General features: G+C 59.7%; 2 protein-coding genes across 5 annotated transcripts; both read left to right on the top strand.

Annotated features, from left to right (window-relative positions):
• The first annotated feature begins 3 nt into the window (after positions 1–3).
• Positions 4–1,489, top strand: AURKAIP1 (aurora kinase A interacting protein 1). Of its 3 annotated transcripts, none has more exons than XM_045063522.1 (4): positions 4–194; positions 420–508; positions 781–1,226; positions 1,297–1,489. In XM_045063522.1, exons 2-4 carry the CDS (start codon positions 457–459, stop codon positions 1,342–1,344), a joined length of 546 nt encoding a protein of 181 aa, XP_044919457.1. In that variant the 5' UTR covers positions 4–194; positions 420–456; the 3' UTR covers positions 1,345–1,489. The 3 variants fall into 3 exon arrangements, with proteins under 3 accessions (XP_044919457.1, XP_004781386.1, XP_012905841.1); XM_004781329.3 differs by having other exon boundaries at positions 15–194; positions 1,323–1,489; XM_013050387.2 differs by having other exon boundaries at positions 15–218; positions 1,323–1,489.
• Positions 1,490–14,486: 12,997 nt separating this feature from the next.
• On the top strand, positions 14,487–19,002 carry MXRA8 (matrix remodeling associated 8). Of its 2 annotated transcripts, XM_045063511.1 has the most exons (10): positions 14,487–14,635; positions 15,927–15,950; positions 16,066–16,371; positions 16,467–16,568; positions 16,659–17,129; positions 17,310–17,468; positions 17,619–17,658; positions 17,749–17,825; positions 17,939–18,019; positions 18,179–19,002. In XM_045063511.1, the coding sequence occupies exons 1-10, from the start codon at positions 14,587–14,589 to the stop codon at positions 18,202–18,204; spliced, it is 1,335 nt and encodes a 444-aa protein (XP_044919446.1). In that variant the 5' UTR covers positions 14,487–14,586; the 3' UTR covers positions 18,205–19,002. The 2 variants fall into 2 exon arrangements, with proteins under 2 accessions (XP_044919446.1, XP_044919447.1); XM_045063512.1 differs by lacking the exon at positions 15,927–15,950 and having other exon boundaries at positions 14,518–14,635.
• The last annotated feature ends 1,315 nt before the right edge of the window (positions 19,003–20,317 follow it).

Here is a 20,317-nt window from a genome sequence, read left to right as displayed (position 1 = left end):
CTGTGGGCGGGGCGGGCCGCTCCTCCGGCCGGAAACGGCTGCTTTCCGGGGCCGGCGGCCCCAGCGCCGACACGCAGTCGGACACCGGGAGGGCGCCAGGGGGCGCCGGGAGTGGGTCGCGCCGGGCGGCCGCACGCGGAACCGGGGGCCGGTTTGGGGACGGGCCGGAAGTGCCTGCACTGGGCGGCGGAGCGGTCAGTTTCAGGCCCCGGGTTCAGGTCTGGGGAGGGTCGGCGGGGCCGCGGCTGCGGGGGCACGGCGGCCGGGGGAGGCTGGGGCCCGACGGGAACCGCCCCCTGCGGCCTGCCGGGGTGGGACGAGGGGGACGAGGAGGGTGGGCTGCGGGAGTCCTGGGCTCCCGGGGCTGCTGCACGCGACCCCGGCCACTCCCGCGTGACCCCCGCGCGCCTGTGTTCCAGCCACGCGGACCACCGGGGCCGCCACCACGCACGGACCATGCTCCTGGTGCGCCTGACTTCTCGGCTGCTGAGGGCTGCTCCTCGGGCAGGTAAGAGGCCCCGTGGGGGCAAGGCGGCCGGGCAGACTGTGGGGTGAGTCCCAGCGGCCCGCTGCTGGCCGGGCCTCACCGGCTGGAGGCAGCGGCCTGGCCGCGCAAACTCCTCGCGAACGTCCAAGGAGCACAAAGGGAAAGTCCGGGCCTGAGAACATCAGCCTGAATTCCGGCGGGGACACGGCTCTGCTGCCCAGTCCCCGAGGCAGGACTGGCCGCGCTCGAGCCTCCTTGCGTGGCTGCTGCCTGTGCCGTCTTGCTTCCTGCAGGTTGCGGTGGGCCCTGGCCTGTGTCGGGGGTGCCAGGCGGGCGCGCCTGCAGGCCTTGCTACAGCACCCAGCCCCCAGCGCCAAGAGGAGTTGCCTCCGTCCCCGGCAAGGGGCTCCGGCTGGAGCTTGAGGAGATGCTGGTCCCCAGGAAGATGTCTGTCAGTCCTCTGGAGAGCTGGCTGACCGCGCACTACCTCCTGCCCACACTAGCGGCCAGGGCCCCAGGGCCGGTGGCTCCATCCCTGCTCTATGAGTGTCCACCCAGCCCAGTGGGGGAAGGGGCCGAGCAGGGGATGGAGGAGGTCTCCGATGCCCCCGGGATGCAGTGCAAGAACGTGCTGAAGATTCGCAGGCGGAAGATGAATCATCACAAGTACCGCAAGCTGGTCAAGAGGACCCGGTTCCTGCGGCGGAAGGTGCGGGAAGGACGCCTGAAACGGAAGCAGGTCAGTGTGGGGTGCGGGTCTCTCAGCCCAGGGTGGGGGAGGCGGCAGAGTGCGCCTGACCCTGCCTCAGACCCAGCGCTGGTCCCTCCCTTGCAGATCAAGTTCGAGAGAGACCTGAGGCGCATCTGGCTGAAGGCAGGCCTGAAGGAGGCCCCTGCAGGCTGGCAGACCCCCAAGATCTACCTGAAGAGCAAATGAGTCTGGTGCTGCTCTGTCCCACCTTGTTGCTGCTGATGACCCACTAATAAATGTTCAGGAACTTAGCTGTTCCCTGGGGGACCTGGTCCCTCTGCTGCCTAGCGGGAGCGATCTTGGGATTGATGCGGGTGCCAGCCTCTGGTTTTCTCGGAGGCACAAGAGTCCCAGGGTGCAGATTGGGGTCTCTTCCCCAAGAGGGCCCTTGTCCTGGTGCCAAGGAGCAGGAGTGACAGTCTCCCTATTTAGCTGCAGACAAAGGCCCAGTCCTGCTCTCTACGCACTTGTATTCTACTGCGGGAGGCAGACTCTTAACACGCTGGGGGCAGAAGTACCAAAGGCCAGTGCTGGGGGGTTAGGGGGTGCCCAGACGGAGTTGGGAGTGTGATTAAGTTGGGAGGGGAGAGGGAGGGCCTCATGGGGAAGACTGGGGGGCAGGCTCTGCCCCCAGAGATGATGGATGGGACCCTGCAGTCCCCCCAGACCTCCAGTGGCTCTCCGAGCTGTCCTGCTCCACTAGGGCTGGGGACCCCTGGTCTCCCTTGGCCTCTGCTGCCTCATGAGACCCTGAATGGGGGCTGATTGGGAAGGGATGTCTGGGAGGGTGTGCTCTGGCGGGGTTGGGGGCGGCTGAGAAAGTGGTGCTGTTGGTGGAGCTGGAGACAGCGTGAGCCCGTGGACCACCGCATCCAGGCTGGGCGAGGGCTGGACTGCCGGCAGGGGAGCTAGGCCAGAGGCCCTGCATGAGGCTCTTCTCAGGCTCTGCCTGGCTCCCTGAGGGCGCACTTAGAGGCCAGGAGAAGCGGTGCGTCTCTCCTGGGCCGGCCGCTAGAGGCTCTTCGGATGCTGCTGTTCTCGCTTGATCCCCTACAACCCCTTTAGGGCTGCACCACTTCTCACGGGGCTGTGGGCAGTCTCGCCTCGTCATAGAGAGGTGTCTGGGAGTGGGGGTTGGGTTCTGTGCACATCAGGCAGATCGTGGGGAGGAGCAGGGGTTTCCCTGCAGTTTCTTAGTTGTGCTGCTCACCCCACATTCTTTTAGGGTGCTGGGCAGGCCCCTGCCCCGTGCATGGCAGCCAGCCATTTAGGTTAGCAGGCTTCTTTTTTTTTTTCTTTTTTAAGATCTTATTTATTTATTTGGCAGAGACAGAGAGAGGAAAGCAGGCTCCCTGCTGAGCAGAGAGCCCGAGGCGGGGCTCGATTCCAGAACCCTGAGATCATGACCTGAGCCGAAGGCAGAGGCTTAACCCTCTGAGCCACCCAGATGCCCTGGTTACCAGGCTTCTAACTGCTGGGTGGGTCTGAGTCCTTGTTGGTCAGGGGACACAGCCCGTGCACGTGCTGGGTGTGGCGGAGGAGGGTGATGTGACCTGACGGCCGTTGAGGGAGCAGGCCGCCTCCTTCATGCGGCTGCCAGGGGTCAGCAGTTGGGCTCCCAGCAGCCCCTGGGGTCAGCATCCTGCCAGCCCAGGCACCCTTCCTGGGTCTCGGTTTCCCTATCTGGGGGGTTGCAGGGCGGGGGCAGAGGTGTCAGGGCCCAGTGATGGAGCCTTCTGGGGTGGAGAGGACCGTGACCTGTTAGGACCAAGTGTGGCCTCACCCCGCCTGGCTTCTCAGCAGGGCCTCCGTCTGCCGGTGGCGCCCTTGGCCAGTGCCCACGGCTGCGGGGTACCCGTGACTGCTCCCAGCCCTGTCGCAGTGGCCGCCCTGTGGCACCCTCCGCCCTTCCCCCCGTGGGTGAGAGGAGCGTCCGGATGCTAAGTTGATCTTCCATCTGGAGACGAGGCTCTGCCCCGAGCTGAGCGTGGCTGGCTGGGGACTCCAGGAGGTGAGAGCGGCCGGCTTGTGCGGGAAGCCACAGAGCCACGCTCCTGGAGTTGTCTGCCCACAGGGCACCACACAGCCCTTGCTCCAACTTCTGCCACCTGGTGGGGGGGTCCCCTGAGGTACGGCACCTGGCCACGTCTGGAGAGATTTCTGGTTGTCTCAGCTGGGGTCCTGCTGACAACAGTGGGAAGAGTGTGGCAGGACGGCTGCAAATGCCCTGTAATGCACAGGGCAGCCGACCCTGAAAGTCTGACGTCTCTCAGACATCAGTGGTGCCACGGCTGAGACCTCTGCTCCAGACGTCACTGCTCCCATGGGGTCAGGTCCTGATCCTGCCCAACGCCCCCGCCCCTGCCACTGCCTGGGCTGCCCTTGTGCAGATCTTGTCCTGCCTGTGGCTTGGGTGTATTCGTGCCCCAACCACGACTTCAGGAGGCAATTTTGGTGCTTTATTTTTATCTCTGCAGTCCCTCCCAGGCTATAAGAAACTTCCTCTTCCATATGAGGCCTGCCCTGCCCCCCAGCCTGTGGGATGTGCAGCCTCTTCCTGCGGGCCCCACACCCGCCACGGGGGAAACGGCAGGGGCAGGAGGGGTGTGGCAGAGGCTCCCCCTGGCATTGTGTAGGGCTGGGGTGCCGGCCAGAGGAGACCCCAGCCGGGACCAGAGCTATTGGGGGTGTTCTTGGGCACTTGCTGAGGGCTTTGATTCCTGGGCCTGGTGTGGAGGCATCTCTGAACTCAACCCCCATGCCTGTTCCTCTGCCGCTCCGTGCCAGCCAGTATCTTCCGGGTGTTCCTGACTACACAGTGGGGCCATGAAGGGGCCAGGCAGGGGAGGGTGCTGAGGCTGGGCGCTGGGCCCTGAGAGGGGCTGACTGTGGCCTACTTAAGGCGGATCACCTGCAGGGGCCCTGGGCCATGAACGGCCGCGCGCTCCCTGCCGTCCAAGCAGTATGCAGGCTGGGGTGGGTGACAGCCTGAGTGGGACAGAGGCTGCAGAAGGAGGCCTGCTTGCCGGGCCTGGCCGTGGCCAGCTGAGCTCACAGAGAAAGGTTGCTGGAACCTGGGTGGGCAGGGGCGGGAGGGAACCATCCTGTCTAGGGCTGAGTTGTGGGAAAAACCCCTGAAGGGCTCTTGAGCTATGGCCTCTGGGATAGGGCTGAGGAGTCCAGAGCTGGGTCTGGAGTTAGCCTCACGGTGGGGGCCGGCAGGTGACAACCCCTGCCACCTGGCGGGGCACCTAGAGGCCGGCCCATGTACCTGTCGGATGCTGTCCCCTGCTGACCTCAGCCTCACAGGGCCATTTGGTGGAGGAAACCGATCCAGGACGTTGGGTCACACGACAGCTGAGTTAAGGCAGGGACTAGAATCCAGGCCCAGACTTGGATGCTTTCAGGGGGTCGGGGAGCCGTCTGAACAGCGTCTGAAGGCTGGGGATTCTCTGTAGGATGTGGGATGGCCTGTGTGTGTCTGCGTGTGCTGACAAACACTCCTGGTTGCACGGGGGTGGGAAGCACTGAACATTCCCAGGTGACCCGTGGGGAGTGGGGGGCGTGGTGGGCAACAGCAGCGCTGGCAGGACTCCCTGAGGCCAAGGTGCAGGGAGACCTCAGGCCAGGCACAAGCTTGGGCCAACTCCTGGAGAACCTCCAAAACGTGCCTGACGCCAGGGTTGAGCTGGGTGACCAGGTGGCATTAATGACATCTTGTAGAGTGTAAAATTGTGGAGCACACTTGTCCCAGGCAATTCGGGAACGCAGGGTTCAGCTCCGACTGCACGTGGGAGGAGTGCCCTCTGTGCCCAACATTGCCTGCCCTGAGTTGGCCTCACGCTGGTGTGGACAGTCTGGTCCAGGAGGAGACTGATCCTGCCCAGCGTCCTCCTGCTGAGCAGAGCTGGGGTTTCCTGTCCCTCTCACGCCTGTTCTCCCGGAGGTGGGTCAGGTAAGCACAGGGTCCTCTGGGCTCAGACTGTTGTGGGGGGTGGTGCTGGGTGCTCCGGGCCCCTCCTGGCCACCAAGAGGAGCCCATTCATTTTGGTCCAATCGTTTCATTACTTTGTATTTATTTTATTTTATTTTATTATTATTATTTTTTTTAACGTGCTAGCCAGGTAAGATTGTAGCTCCACATGAAGTTCTGCAAAGCTTGGGGTCTGTCACGGGGGGGCTTCCGTGGCCGTCCTTTCTCAGACAACTGTTGGTTTTCCTGTTTTCGTCTGCATGTTTGTTTATTGATGTATCAAAATCCAGCCCCAGACTTGCTGACAGAATTTAAAAAGTCACAGTTTGGTCCAATTTCTCAAATGATTCTCCCGGTGGCCCCTATCTGGGCTGCCCCAGGCCGCACCCGCTGGGTCCGGTTTCTGGGTCACCACGGTCCGCTCTTGCGCAGTCTTTTCCCTTCTTTCCATGGAGGATAGTTTCTTTTTAGGGGGAAAAAAAAGAAGAAAAACTATATTTATTTATTGCAATAAATATTGCTACATTTATTTATTCATTATTTATTTATTTGTTTATTTATAAATAAACTATATCTGTTTGTTTATTGCTGAGCCAGGGGCAGAAGGAAAGCATCTCAAGGAGACCGATCCCACGATCCGGAGGAAGGACCCAAGCCGAAGCCGAGAGTCAGATGCTCCACTGCCTGAGCCATCCAGCGGCCCTCGGGGAATACGTTTTCCCGAGGAGGGACGCCCCGGGTCGAGAGGGCCACACGAGGGCTGGCCACCACAAGTGAGTGGATTCCAGGCACGAAAGGTGTGCTGGGCTCCTGCAGGAGCAGTGTCATTGCCCAGCCCGTCTGTGGTCAGCCCGCAGAGGGGACGTTGCCTGCCGTCACATGCCCAAGAGGCATTCATGATTCAGCTACAAGTCTGGCTGGCTTCAGAACTTGATTTAAAAAATTATTTTAATAGAAGTTATGCCTGTGTGTGCCTAACTAGGTCAGTAGTTCAGTGGTGCTTGGGTAAGAGAACCACCCCACTTTTCCCAGAGGCAGTTTAAGCTCTCTTAGACGATTCTTCTGGTATGTATGTATGTATGTATGTATTTATTTATTTATTTTTAAGATTTTATTTATTTGACAGAGATCACAAGTAGACAGAGAGGGAGGGGGAAGCAGGCTCCGCGCTGAGCAGAGAGCCCGATGTGGCGCTTGATCCTGGGACCCTGAGATCACGACCTGAGCCGATGGGAGAGGCTTAACCCACTGAGCCACCCAGGCGCCCCATTTAATGAAGTTAAAAAAAAAAATCTGCTCTGCCGTTTTTAATTCCTAAGAGACTTTTTGTTTGGGGGTATGTGGGGTATTTTTAACAGCACTTGCCCTGTGTCCCCAACTGGTGCCCTCCACTGTGAGGATGTTAATGATGCTCTCGCAGGCTCGCTGCCTCCTTGGCTCCGTCTAGTGTCTGCTTCTGAGGTGGTTCTTCCTGCTTGTTGACTCTGGTCTCTGGTCTCCATGTTACTGGCTTTGCCATGATAGAACGTGGTTGTCTACTTACGAGGACTGGCCGAGGCCCAGAAGGGGTCTCGAAGCTCCTTTCCACTTCTCATGGGACCCAGGACGCTTCAGAGACATGGCTGGTTCCAGGCACAGCTAGCAGCTTCAGGAATAAAAATACAGGCCCCCTCATTCAGCTGGAATTTCGGATATGCAATAAGTAATTTTCATTATAAGTACGTCCTGTGCTCTATTTAATCTGGAGCCGCAAGGCCGGGTCTGTGGCAGGAGGCGCCAGGGGCCAGTGTATCCTTCGGCACCAGACGGCATGGGAGGCTGCTGTGCATGGGTCCGGGGGCCAGGGCCCCGCGGAAAAGACTCTCCGCGGCGGATCGAGAGGTGTCAAGGCACCTAGCACTCCTAACACCGATTAGATTCTTGATTGTATGACCAGAAACATTTTATGAGCATACTAGTATAATTTTCCATCTTAGTGGGAACCCAAAATGTATACGATTATAAAGTCTCTGAAGTTTGATGCTTAAGTAGGCTAATACATGCTTGCAGATTTAATATAGAGGACATGACAGTTCCAAAGTGGGTGGGGGAGAAAGAAATTGAGTTTCTAATCCCTTAAGAAAGTTCACCCTTTAAGAAAGGTCATTTTCTTGCGGAATCCACAGCTTAAAAATAAAAACCAAGAACACAACCGCATCCCCCTCACCAAAAAAATGGGAGATAACGGTTGATTGTTGCATAAGAAGCAAAGAGCTGTGAATCCATACGGGGAGCGAAGGACACCAAGAAGACTTGCCTTCATGGGAACATTAATTCAACTTTGTTTTAATGTGAGGCTGGAAAATGTGGGTTTAACAATTTCTATTGGGAAAAAGTTCAGATCATACTTTTTTTTTTTTTAAGATTTTGTCAGAGAGCATAAGCAGGGGAGCAGCAGGGGGAGGGAGGAGCAGACCCCCACTGAGCAGGTGTCCCTCAGGTCATTTTTTTAATCAAGGTCAACCCTTGGACAAATTAGACTGGTTTTATAATTTTGATTTAAAACAACTATGTGGACGGGTGCCTGGGTGGCTCAGTGGGTGAAGCCTCTGCCTTCGGCTCAGGTCGTGATCTCAGGGTCCTGGGATCGAGCCCCACATCGGGCTCTCTGCTCAGCAGGGAGTCTGCTTCCCCCTCCACCTCTGCCTGCCTTTCTGCCTCCTTGTGATCTCTGTCTGTCCAATAAATAAATAAAATCCTTAAAAAAAATTATGTGGGTATAAGATAATAGGAAGTTATAACTTCTGGAAAAATTGAGTTATTTACTGATGATGCAAAGTTCATTTAAACTTTACTAGATTTCCTGGTCTGGTTTTGCAGATCAGGTAAGTTATTTTTCTTGCTCTCTCTCTCTTTTATTTATTTATTTATTTTTAAAGATTTTAGTTATTTATTTGACAGACAGAGATCACAAGTAGGCAGAGAGGCAGGCAGAGACAGAGGGGGAAGCAGGCTCCCTGCTGAGCAGAGAGCCCGATGCGGGGCTCGATCCCAGGACCCTGAGATCATGACCTGAGCCGAAGGCAGAGGCTTTAACCCACTGAGCCACCCAGATGCCCCTCTTTTTTTTTTTTTAAGTTGTCTGTGTATCCAGCATGAGGACTGACATGGGGCTTGAACTCACGATCCTGGGATCGTGACCTGAGCTGAAATCAAGAGTCAGAGGCTTAACTGAATGAACCACCCAGGTGCCCCAGGCAAGTTATTTTTCAAAAAAATAGTTAAGGTCGTGTAAACGCACACACGTATGTTTAACTCTATCAAGTATCGGCTCTCTCTTCCTGTAAACCCCAGTGCTCTGAGTTACTCGCATTTCATCCTGTCACTTACCTGTCAGCTCCCGCGGCACGTGCTCTCTGAAGGCACCGTCATTACCTCCCCTTCCCGGGCACACGCTGCTTGGCAGTGTGACTTCGCTGCTGCTCCTGTTGAACGCTGGGGTCGACCTCCCCTCCGCTTGAAGGCTGGGTCTGCTCTGACCCACTGAGTGTAGTGGAAGGCTGCCAAGCCTCGGTGTGAGGGGCCTGGCAGCTTCCACCAGTGGAAGGGAGCTTGGGCTAGACTCCTGAATACCAGCAGGTTGTGCAGAGGGAAGAGGCCTGTGGACAGAGAGGGAGTGGGTCACGTGGACAGAGGGTGCCAGTGGGGAGAGGAAGGGCCATGTGGATTGGGGGGGGCAGCGGACAGAGAGGGAGGGCCCCGGGGAGACAGGACCCACCTGATAGCCACTCTGAGGCCCAGGCGCCAAAGTGAAGCCGGCTGGATCCCAGCCCCCGCTGAGCCGTCCTAGCTGCCACCACCGCCGTGTGGGACACAGACGAGCTGTCCTGGCAGAATTCGTGACCCACGGAGTCCCGAGCGGTGAAAGGTCACGGACACAGGTGCGATCTGCCCTGCAGTGGGTTGGGGCGCTGCCCTCCGCGATTCTGCTCTCTCTGACCATGATCGGTGACTCTCCTGCTTCATTTAATCGGTATGGAACCGTGATGCTTACTTCTGTTGGGTCACGATCCACAGCACCTGTGCTGACTGTCCCTGGAGGCCGCTGCTTGGCCCCGTGGCTCTTCGGCCCGTCACATCACTCTCCCGTCAGTTTCCAGCACTGCCTCCCCCTGGCACCACGGGTTCTTCAGACGGTGGTGCCGGTCTCTTCTGCCAGTCCTAAGACCAGCCGCTTCTCCAAGGCGCCCTGGTTCCTTTTGTCGGACGCCGGTCTCAGAAACGAGGGTCTGGGTGCCGGTGAGCCTGTGGCTTCCCGGACGACAGAGCTAGAAGATGCTGGTGCGCGTGCTCTCCCGCGCTGGTGTGCGCCGGCATCTACACCATCCTGAACACAAGCTGCTGCTGGTGTCCCCAGCTGCCACCCGTGACCACACAGGTCATTCTAGCTGCCTCTCCTTGCTTCACTCCGAGTAGTGAGACACGCGGCCGCCCACCTGCGGGAGCTGGTTGATGCTGGCGCACGCCGGAGTCGGTAGACCAGAGCCTGCGGCCCGCGAGCCAGCGAGGAGGCCGCGCACAATTCCGCGTCCTTGCAAACTGTTCTCATCCCTGAAGCGACCTGGGTCAGCATTTCGCCACCCTCTACACAAGGTCATTTCTTCGAATTCTGATTCACTCCGATTCTCCCAACTTCCTAAACTAGCTTTTTTACGACTCTGTGTGCATTGAGGCTCACACCGAGCTGTGCTCTTCCTTGAATCTTGGTAAGCACACGGGGCCACTCACCCACCAGGACGATCCGGTACAGAATGGCTTCCGTGCTCACGCCTCACCCCAGCTTGTCGTTGTACAGCCAGTTCCTTTCGAGGTGGTTTGTTCTGGAGCAAAGGCTACAGGAAATAGTGGGTAATTTTTAGAGATACTGAAATTCCCAAAGACAGACGACAGAGCTAGTGCTCACTATATAAAAACGTTGGTTTTTTTCAGATCCTGTCTCATTTGGCGGGTAAAGGTGCGGTGACATGCATGTTGGGCATGTAGATGAACTAAAGTACCCGGAGCCCGGACGCCGGTTCGCGGAGAGGTGGACGCTGCGGTTAAACTGAGCCGGAGTGTCAGCAATGATAGAGGGAGACCAGTTGCTTCCTGCTTGAGTCAGGAAGAGCCTCTCCCTCACCCAGGCTCAGCCTCCGTGGGGTCTCCCTGTGGGTCTCGGGCGGACCCCACCCATCTCCAAGCAGGTGGCCTGGGAGCATTCAGCTTAGCCCAAGATCCACATGATGAGGTAGAGTGAGTGAGGGTCCCAGTAGGAGTGCTGGGCACGTGAGGTGATGGGGACACTCCAGGCTGCACGGGCCGGGGCTCACTATAGGGGGGCAGGGTGCTGGTTTCCCTGTTGAGAGCCCTGGGGGAAGGTTACAGTGGCCGGGTCAACCCTTTGAGGCGGGCGAGGGACAGTGTGTTGTGGCACTGCTGACCCAGCTGGCCCAGCCCATCTCACGGGAGCACCCGGTCCTCGTGCAGCCTCCCTCCCGGGAGAGCTCAACTCCATGCCCACTGTAAAGCCGAGATGCTCGAAGGAATCACACGCACAGGGCGGGTCAGGCGCAGAAGCCTCAGGCTTCGTCTCAGGCCATGATCCTGGGGCCCTGGGATCAAGCCCCACATCAGGCTCCCTGCTCCGCGGGGAGGCTGCTTCTCCCTCTCCCACTGCTGCTCCCCCTGCTTATGCTCTCTCACTCTCTCTGTCAAACAAATAAAATCTTTTAAAAGTGGGGGGGGCGCCTGGGTGGCTCAGTGGGTTAAAGCCTCTGCCTTCAGTTCAGGTCATGGCCTCAGGGTCCTGGGATCGAGCCCCGGCTCTCTGCTCCGCAGGAAGCCTGCTTCCTCCTCTCTCTGCCAACTTGTGATCTCTGTCTGTCAAATTAATGAAATCTAAAAATTAAAAAAAATTTAAAATAAAGGAAAGATTGGCTGGTTCATGATACAATGTCTCTATTATTTTCATATTCTTCTCTCTCTCTTTTTTTTAAAGATTTATTTATTTATTTATCTGACAGACAGAGATCACAAGTAGGCAGAGAGGCAGGCAGAGAGAGAGGAGGAAGCAGGCTCCCTGCTGAGCAGAGAGCCCGATGCAGGACTCGATCCCAGGACCCTGAGATCATGATCTGAGCCGAAGGCAGAGGCTTTAACCCACTGAGCCACCCAGGCGCCCCTCTTCTTTTTTTTTTTAAGGTTGTATTTATTTATTTACTTGTCAGAGAGAGGGAGAGTGTGTGTGCACAAGCATGAGCGGGGGAGGGGCAGGCTCCCCGCTGAGCAAGGAGCCCAATCAGGGACTCGGTTTCAGCATCCGGGGATCAGGACCCAAGCCGAAGGCAGACACTTAACTGACTGAGCCCCCAGGTATCCCTTTCGTTCATCTTTTTAAGATTCTTTTTTAGAGAGATCAAGGACACGAGGTTGTGGGGGGGCAGAGGGAGAGAGAATCTCAGGCAGACTCGCCACTGAGCAGGGAGCCCTCCACCCTGAGACCATGACCTGAGCCGAAATCTAGTTGGACACTTAACCGACTGAGCCACCCAGATGCCGTTTTTTTTGTTTTGTTGTTGTTGTTGTTTTAAGCGCCAGGGCTCTTCCGGCATTGTTTTGGCTCCTGAGGGGAGGACTGAAGGGGAGCACACGGGGTGTGCCCCCCCGTGTGCCCGGAGGACTGTGTTCCCGTTTGTTCGCGGAAACCCTTGGCGCACTAAGCCACCGCACGTCCCCACATCCCCAGATCACATCCTCCTCACTGAGACCCTCTGAGCCTGACTCGCTCACTCAGCGCACGGGCCAGATGGCCGCCGCCCGGCGCTCCCCCCGCACCGGCCTGGACAGTCACCTGGAGGCCGTCCCAGCCCGTCCCGTGGAGGGACAGCTGCCCTGTTTTCGTCTCCTGATGGCACTTCTCCCACGCATGAAAACCATCTTAGCCGTCTGTCTGCCTCCCTCCAACAGCTGCTGGCTCCCTGGCACACAGTAGGCGCTCAGCTGTCTGCCTCCCTCCAACAGCTGCTGGCTCCCTGGCACACAGTAGGCGCTCAGCACATATTTGCCGAGTGACAGGACAGTGGGTGTGAGCACGTGTCTCCGTCTGGCTGTGTCGTGGCGGCTCGGAATGCCTGTGGTTTCTCCTCCCAGCGAGCCTGGCTGCCTGGAATGTCCGAGTCCCCGGCAGCGGGAGCCAGTACCTGATTCTCAGTAGGGCTGGCTGACCCCTGCCTCGGCCAGTCACACCTCCTTAGAAGAGGGGAGGTGGGTACAGGGTTCTGGTCTGGCAGGGGCCTTGGCTAGAGCTCCGGGTGCAACTGTTGACGTCAGTAGCTTTGTCCTGGTGCGTGCCCCTCTCGAGGAGGGGAGGTGCCAGGCGAGACGGGGAAATGAGCCACCCACGGGCACCTGGACAGGGGCAGGAGGCCCGCCGGGCGCCACTCTCACCCGTGGCTAATAACTGTGGCGAGTGGGGGTTTTGCTGGCCTCGGGCAGAGCCGGCGAGGGAAGCGGGGGTCGGAGCTCTGCACTGCCTCTGTCCTTTCTCTCCCAGAGGTGCCTGGGGGTCCGCTTCTCCACAGTGGTGGTCCCCTCAGACTTACACATTGGGGCCCAGGTGAGGGCTCAGTTTCTGCTGGGAATGCCCCACAGGGCTCGAGGCCAGGGACCCTGCTGGGAGAGGGAGGACCCCCCCAGGCGCCGGGCTCCGGGCTGGGAGCTGACCGGGGGCCCCTTGCAGACAGAGGGGCCGGCGCTGGGCCATTTCTGCCTCCCTCCAGCATGGCCTGGTCATATGCCCTCCATGGGGAGCCACTGCCCAGCAGACAGAGGCAGGAACAGAGGACAGAGATGGAGAGACAGGGCGGGCGCAGAGAAGGAAGGTCACGGGCTAATAGAAACCAGTTAAACAAACAGGAGGAGAGGCCAGGCCTCAAGGCCAGGCGGGGCTTGTTTTTCCAGAATGAAAGGCCCAGGGAAGTGCTGGGACCAGGACCAGCTCTGATTCCAGTTTGAAGAAGGGCTCCAACCTCCAGGGCCTGAGTCTTGCTGAGGAAATAGGTCTATTGTCGAGGGGCTCCTCACATCCTCAGAATTTCATTCCCTCTGCTGTAGCACTGAGTCCCCCCACCTTGGTGAAGCTGGACAGTCCAGCTGAACTGGAGTCGCTGCTTGTCTGAGGAAGTGGGGACCAGAACAAGGTTCCAGGGTGACACCCCTGCCCACCAGGGACTGGGGCCTGTGACCACAATTCTGTGCAAATGGATAGTCTAAAACATGCACTGTGGGTTTTAGTGGTTGTTTGGATTTTTTTCTTTTTCTTTTTTTTCTTTTTGAGGTTTGCTTAACTAGAAAGAGTGGGTTTGGAACAGTGTGTGATCTGCTATTTTGCATTTGTTTATGTGACTCTGTAAGTTTTCCCAGAACTCAAATTTGTACCTTCTGTGGGGGAGGCTCCCATACCCGCCTTTCCCACTCCACCCTGGACCGGGAGCTTCCTAGCCAGGGTTTGGTTTCAGGGACCCCAAGCCCCCTCCTTAATGGTGGGCAGATGGAGGTCCAGGCGGGGGGCAGGGCCTGGTCAACGCTGCCCCTCCGTGCTCAGCGTCACCACCGTCCGGGCGGTAAAAGTGCCGCTGGGCCGCAGAGTCCATCATCCTGTCCTAGGGGAGCCTCCAGCCTGCTCCGCACCCAGGGTGGGTGTGACTTTTCATTTCCTTTTACAAATGAAGAAATGCGGCCGGAGGAGGCTGAGGGGAAGAGGGAAAGAGGGTAGGTCTGGCACCCTGGGCTCCTTGGGGGTACCAGTCCCCAGATGCCTTTTTGCTAGGAGGGACATCTCGGGCTCCACAAGGTGCACAGAAGGGAGGACCTGCCCATGCTGTCCACACAGGGGAGCACCCTGGGCCGGTTCCCCTGACAGAGGTGCACGGGAGAGGATGTGCGCCTCAGAGCCCCACCCTGCAGCAGCCCCAATTGGCCTCATATGTCACCGCCACCCCCACAGCATCTGGGACCAAGCACTCAACCCTCCTGCCTCTTCCAGGGCTGGGCAACTGTCCCCTTCTCCTTCTCCGGTACCTGGGCCAGAGGAGGGACAGGGTCTCCACTCTGATTTGCCCTCACTTCGTTGGACGCAGGGCCCTGTGTTCCCACCCCTCCTCACGAGGCCAGCCAAAGGTTCGGGGAGGACTAGGGACCAGCAGGAGCCAGAGGGGGCGGTCTGCAGACTGTTGACCCCGCCCAGGGCTCCGTGATGTCATGGTGGGGGCTAAGGAGGGGGAGGGGGCCGGGCTGTTTTTCTGGAGAGTTGGAACAGAAAAGTGAGACAAAGCGAGGCAGTCCGGCCAGGCGGGCGCCATGGAGCTGCGGCCTCAGGTTATGATCTGGGAACTTGTGCTTCTGCAGAGTGAGTGCGGGATGGGTGGGGGTCCGGAGTCTTCGGGAGTCTGTGTTCTGGGCAAAGCTGCCAGTCTGAGCTTGAGTGCAGAGGAGTGGGGCGCTCCCACTGCCGGGAAGGGGCTGGGTCTGGGGTGGGGGTGCTCAGGGTGGCAGCTCACCAGGATAAGGGGCCCCCAGGACCCAGGAGGGGCGAGGTTTTATGTGAAATCTCCACCAGAACTTCCTCTCAAACGGATTGCACTTCCACGGGAGCCAGAGGGCCAAGAAGGGCAGGGAGGTGCCTCTCACTGGGGTCCCTCCCCCACCCCACTCTTCCAGAAAACCCCTCAGGTCTGCACTTGTTCCTGTGGTCAGAAGAGGAGTGGGTTGGGGGATATAGGGGGCCTGGGAATGGTGGGGCTCGCGGGGTCTGTTCTAGTCACCCCCTTGGCTCCTGAGCCCGCCTCCTGGGCTGGCCTGCTGACCCGGCACATTCCTCCTGGTCCTGGGCGCTCAGCCCATCTCTGGAGCAGGAACTTGCCTGTGGGGTGTGGACAGTCCAGCACTCCTGCTTTAGACCTCTGTCCTTCAGGACGGCTGGGGGGCTCCGGCCCTGAGAACTGGATGTGGGGCAGGCTGCCCAGCTGTCTGAGGAGTCTTGAGGGCGGGGTGGCAGGGTCCTTGGCAGGTGCATGTACCTCATTGGACACGAATGTGCAGAAGCCCCCGAAACAGCCTTGAGCATCATGCTTTGGTGCTCTGGTGGCCTCGCTGCTGCGATGGTGACAGGCACACTCCAGAGCTGGCTCTACCACTCACCCCCAAAAGGGCAAGAGCTGTCCCACAGTCTAGGCGGGTGGCTGTGAGGGTTAGGTGGGGCTGTGGGGACTGTGCCCATGCCATGGGAGGTTAAAGGAACCCCCTCCCCCATCTTGTCTGCCTGGCTTCTCTGACTTTGTCCCCACCTGTTAAAACGGTGTCATCCTGGGGGACTCAGCTGGTTAAGCCTCTGCGTTTGGCTCAGGTCACGATCTCAGGGTCCTGGGATCAAACCCTGCCTTGGGCTCCCTGCTCAAGGGGAAGACTGCTTCTCCCTCTCCCTCCCCCCTTCCCCCTATGTGCTCACGCACACTTGTACGCTCTCTAATAAATAAAACCTACTTAAAAAAAAAAAAAAAGGGTATCATTAACACCCACCTCAGCAAGGTCTGCCCAGGCTGAACCTGGGCAGCCAAGTGGGGGGTCTGGGGCTGGGTGGGTGACCTGGGTGCAAAGGGTCAGGTCATCCCCTCCCCAGTGCGATTCTCTGCTTTTTCCAGGCTCTGCTGTCCTTCTGTCCTCAGGTTAGTGACTGCCCTCCCCTGGAAACCACAACACTAACCCTCCTGTCTTGCCAGACCCATCCTACCCCTTCCCCTCGGGTCCTACCCTCCCCCAGTGACCCCTCCTCCCCACCAGTGCCCTCAGGGCCCGCGCCAGGCGCCAGCTCCGTGGTGTCCGAGTCCACAGTGAGCTGGGCAGCGGGCGCCCTGGCCGTGCTGCGCTGCCAGAGCCCGAGAATGGTGTGGACCCAGGACCGGCTGCACGACCGCCAGCGCGTGGTCCACTGGGACCTCAGCGGCCGCCCGGACGGCGGCCCGGCCCGCAGGCTCGTGGACATGTACTCGGCGGGCGAGCAGCGCGTGTACGAGCCGCGCGACCGCGGCCGCCTCCTGCTGCCGCTCTCCGCCTTTCACGACGGCAACTTCTCGCTGCTCATCCGCGGTAAGGGGCCTGGGCGCCGCGGCGGGGGCCCGCGGGGGCCGCGGGGGCGCGGGCCGGCCGCGCCCTTCACCGCGGGGCTTTCTGCCGACCCGTAGCGGTGGACGAGGCCGACGCGGGGTTGTACACCTGTAACCTGCACCACCATTACTGCCACCTGTACGAGAGCCTGGCCGTCCGCCTCGAGGTCACGGACAACCGTGAGTGTGCTCCCCACTGCGCCCCGCCCCGGGACGCGCCCCTGCGGGCTCCCTCCCCGCCCGCCCGCGCTGACCCGCCCGCACCCGCAGCCCGGGAGGCCGGCGCGCACTGGGACGGCGAGAAGGAGGTGCTGGTGGTGGAGCGCGGCGCGCCCGCGCTGCTCACCTGCGTGAACCGCGCGCACGTGTGGACCGACCGGCACCTGGAGGAGGCGCAGCAGGTGGTGCACTGGGACCGCCAGCCGCCCGGGGTGCCGCACGACCGCGCCGACCGCCTGCTGGACCTCTACGCGTCGGGGGAGCGCCGCGCCTACGGGCCGCCCTTCCTGCGCGACCGCGTGGCGGTGGGGGCGGACGCCTTCGCGCGCGGCGACTTCTCGCTGCGCATCGACCCGCTGGAGCCCGCCGACGAGGGCACTTACTCCTGCCACCTGCACCATCACTACTGCGGCCTGCACGAGCGTCGCACCTTCCACCTGAGAGTCACCGAGCCCGTCGCCGGGCCGCCCCCGCGGGACTCGCCGGGCAACGGCTCCAGCCACAGCGGCGCCCCTGGCCCAGGTGCCGCGGTCCCCTCCCCCCCGCCCCGCCACGGGGCCCTGGGTGTTGGCCGAGGGGAGGGCCCCTGGGGCCCCGGCCCTGCATCCCTTCCCGAGTCCCCTGCAGCAGCGGGGGCGGCTGGGTGCATGCTCGGTGGGTCTGCGGCGCACTCCCTGACACCGCCCCGCACGACCCGTGCAGATCCCACCCTGGCGCGCGGCCGCAGTGTCATCAACGTCATAGTCCCCGAGGGCCGGGCGCACTTCTTCCAGCAGCTGGGCTACGTGCTGGCCACCCTGCTTCTGTTCATCCTGCTGCTTATCACCGTCGTCCTGGCCGCCCGCCAGCGCCGCCGCGGGGGTGAGCTGGGGCGCCGATCCGCAGGGTGGGGGCCCCCCCCGCAGTTGGGGGTGGGGCCTGGGGCGAGTGCTCTGGGATGGGAGGGTTCCTCCGGGCTGAGGGAGCTGGGGAGGGGGTGACACTGCCCCCAACATGAGTCTTCCTCCCCAGGGTACGAATACACGGACAAGAAATCTGGGAAGTCAAAGGGGTGAGTGTCCCCTCCAGGCTCTCCTGGGGACCAGGACCCCCCCCCCCATCCTGCCCTGATCTAACTGCCTACCACCCTCTCCGCCTCCAGGAAGGATGTGAACATGGCAGAGTTGGCTGTGGCCACCAGAGACCAGGCTCTTTACAGGAGTGAGGACACCCAGCTAGGTGAGGGAGGGCCCCAGAACCCAGGTGCAGACGGCAGCTCCCAGGCCTGAGCTAGGTAGGGAAGGCACATCTCTGGGGACCAGGGGCCTCACCCTGCCCTCTTCCTGCACCAGATTACAAAAACAACATCCTGAAGGAGAGGGCTGAGCTGGGCCGCAGCGCACTTCCCACAAAGAACATTGACTTGGACAGAGGTGAGCGACTAGGAGGGCTGGGCTCATGCCTCACCGGGTCCACACTCACTAGCTCCAGGAGGAGGAGTCCCTGGGCAGTCCTGCTAGATGTCTGCCTTGTGTTTACCCCTGTGACAGAGGGGCAGAGGGCAGACACCCACGTGTTCCCTTGGCTTCCAGACTTCAGAAAGGAGTACTGCAAGTAAGGTGATCCCGGGCTCCTGGCTGGGCCAGCAGCCCCGCCAGCTCCTGTCCGTCCATCTTGGAGGATGACCTCCTGACCCTCATGCGGCTCACTCGACCCCCTTCCAGCGGCTGGTCCCGCTGTCCTGGAACTTGGCCTGGACTGGTACAGAGCAAGCCGGCCTCCAGCCCCTCTCCTGGGAGCCGTCCTAATCGTCACCGGCAGCAGCGGGCTCTCTGGGATTCTGCTGAGCTGCGGTGGCCTCTTCGCCAGCCCTCAGCAGGTGCCTGCTGGCTCCCACACTCCCTGGTGGTCCTGCCCCACCCCCCACCCCAGGCACAGCCCCGACCCCACTGATGTTCACCAATCCTTCAGGCTCTCCTGGCTCCTGCCGCTATGGGCTGGAGCTCAGGTCAACCTCAGGGCTAGCACCCTGGCCCCTTTCTAGGGGGATCCTACAGCTGGGACCTGAGGATTGCACACTCCAGGCCCCAGGCTAATTCCCCTCTGCTCTGTGTTGGGCTACCTGGGCCTGCCCTGGAGCTTCTCTGCCTCCCACCCTATTCCAGCTTTGTTTCCAGCAAGTGCCTTGACAGTCACTGGGCTCCACATGACTTTTGACTCTGACTCCCTCCCCCACCCCAGCAGCCCCTCCTTGGGCTGGCATCTGGGGCTGGGACCTCATTTGGGTTCTGTTTTGGCTGAGGACAGGGGAGGAGTAAAGACGGTTCTAGAGCGGTTTGTGCTGCCACACCCAACACCCCACATTTGCTCCTCCTGGGAAATGGCCACCATCACAATAAAGACCACGTGATTTTTAGACTTGGCCCCAGGTATGCCTCTGTGGCTCCCACTTCATGAACTGGGGGGCGGAGTCTGGGCCTTGGGAACCTCAAGATGCTTTCCTTCCCCACCCATTTCTTTGAGTGGGAGGTCTGAGTCCAGGTATCCTGGGAAGAGCGACATTGGGTCCAATCCCCCGTCACTGTTCCTGGTTGGGTTGTAAAGGAGTTCCAGATTCTCTTCTGAGGGCTTATTTGGACGAGGAGAAGGGGGGGCCTGGACATGCTCAGAGGACAGCCCTCTGAGCAGCAGAATGGGCTTGGATATATAAGGACAAAAGGAAGCAGGACTCTGGTGAAGGCCGGGAGGGGGCTGCGGGAGGAGGCAGCCAGTCGTGTTTCCCCAGCCCTGACCTCAACCCCCCAAAACTCTCCCAGGGCAGCAGGAAGTGGGAAAGGATGTCTGTCACCCCATGCTAGAACCTGGAGGTGGTGTGTTGAGACTGCAGGTAATGTCTGGCTGAATTGTCTGGCAGAATTAGGGGGCACAAGCCAGCCACACAGGGTCAGCAGGTAACCTGGCATCTAAGCTCCCACTCTGGGGAAGTGAAAACCCCAGGGCCGCTGTCAGGAAGGCAGAGTTTCAGGACATGAAGGAAGGAAAGTCACAAGATTAGTCACAGAGGGGCGCCTGGGTGGCTCAGTGGGTTAAAGCCTCTACATTCAGCTCAGGTCATGGTCTCAGGGTCCTGGGATCGAGCCCCGCATCAGGCTCTCTGCTCAAAAGGGAGCCTGCTTCCCACCTCTCTCTCTGCCTCTCCCTCTGTCAGCCTCTCTGCCTGCCGCTCTGCCTACTCGTGACCTTTCTCTCTGTCAAATACATAAATAAATAAAATCTTAAAAAAAAAAAAAAAGAGTAGTCACAGATCCCAGAACGGGGCTGTGCTGAGCAAGGCTTCAGAAGGGCAGTCCTGCATCCTGGATCAGGAGAGACAGCAAGATGGCACACACCTACTACTTATAAGGTGATCACTGATTTTTTTTGTAGGCTCAGTTCTGAGTGGTCATTTTTAAAAGGTACCGAGGGAGGGGCACCTGGGTGGCTCAGTGGGTTGAGCCTCTGCCTTTTGCTCAGGTCATGATCCCGGGGTCCTGGGATCGAGCCCCGCATCGGGCTCTCTGCTCAGTGGGGAGCCATCTTCCTCCTCTCTCTCTGCCTGCTTGTGATCTCTGTCAAATAAATTAATTAATTAAAAAAAAAAAAGGTACCGAGGGAGACACAAGGCAGGAGTGTGCAGCCCGCACCCTAGGATCAGGCTCTTGCCTGAGTGTGCGGACTCTGGATGTGAGCAG

Source organism: Mustela putorius, unplaced genomic scaffold, assembly GCF_011764305.1.
Source record: "Mustela putorius furo isolate JIRA1106 unplaced genomic scaffold, ASM1176430v1.1 tig00003853_pilon_pilon_pilon, whole genome shotgun sequence".
NCBI lineage: Eukaryota > Metazoa > Chordata > Mammalia > Carnivora > Mustelidae > Mustela > Mustela putorius.
The sequence above is the reverse complement of the archived record's forward strand: the minus strand, read 5'-3'. Positions and strand labels throughout refer to the sequence as shown.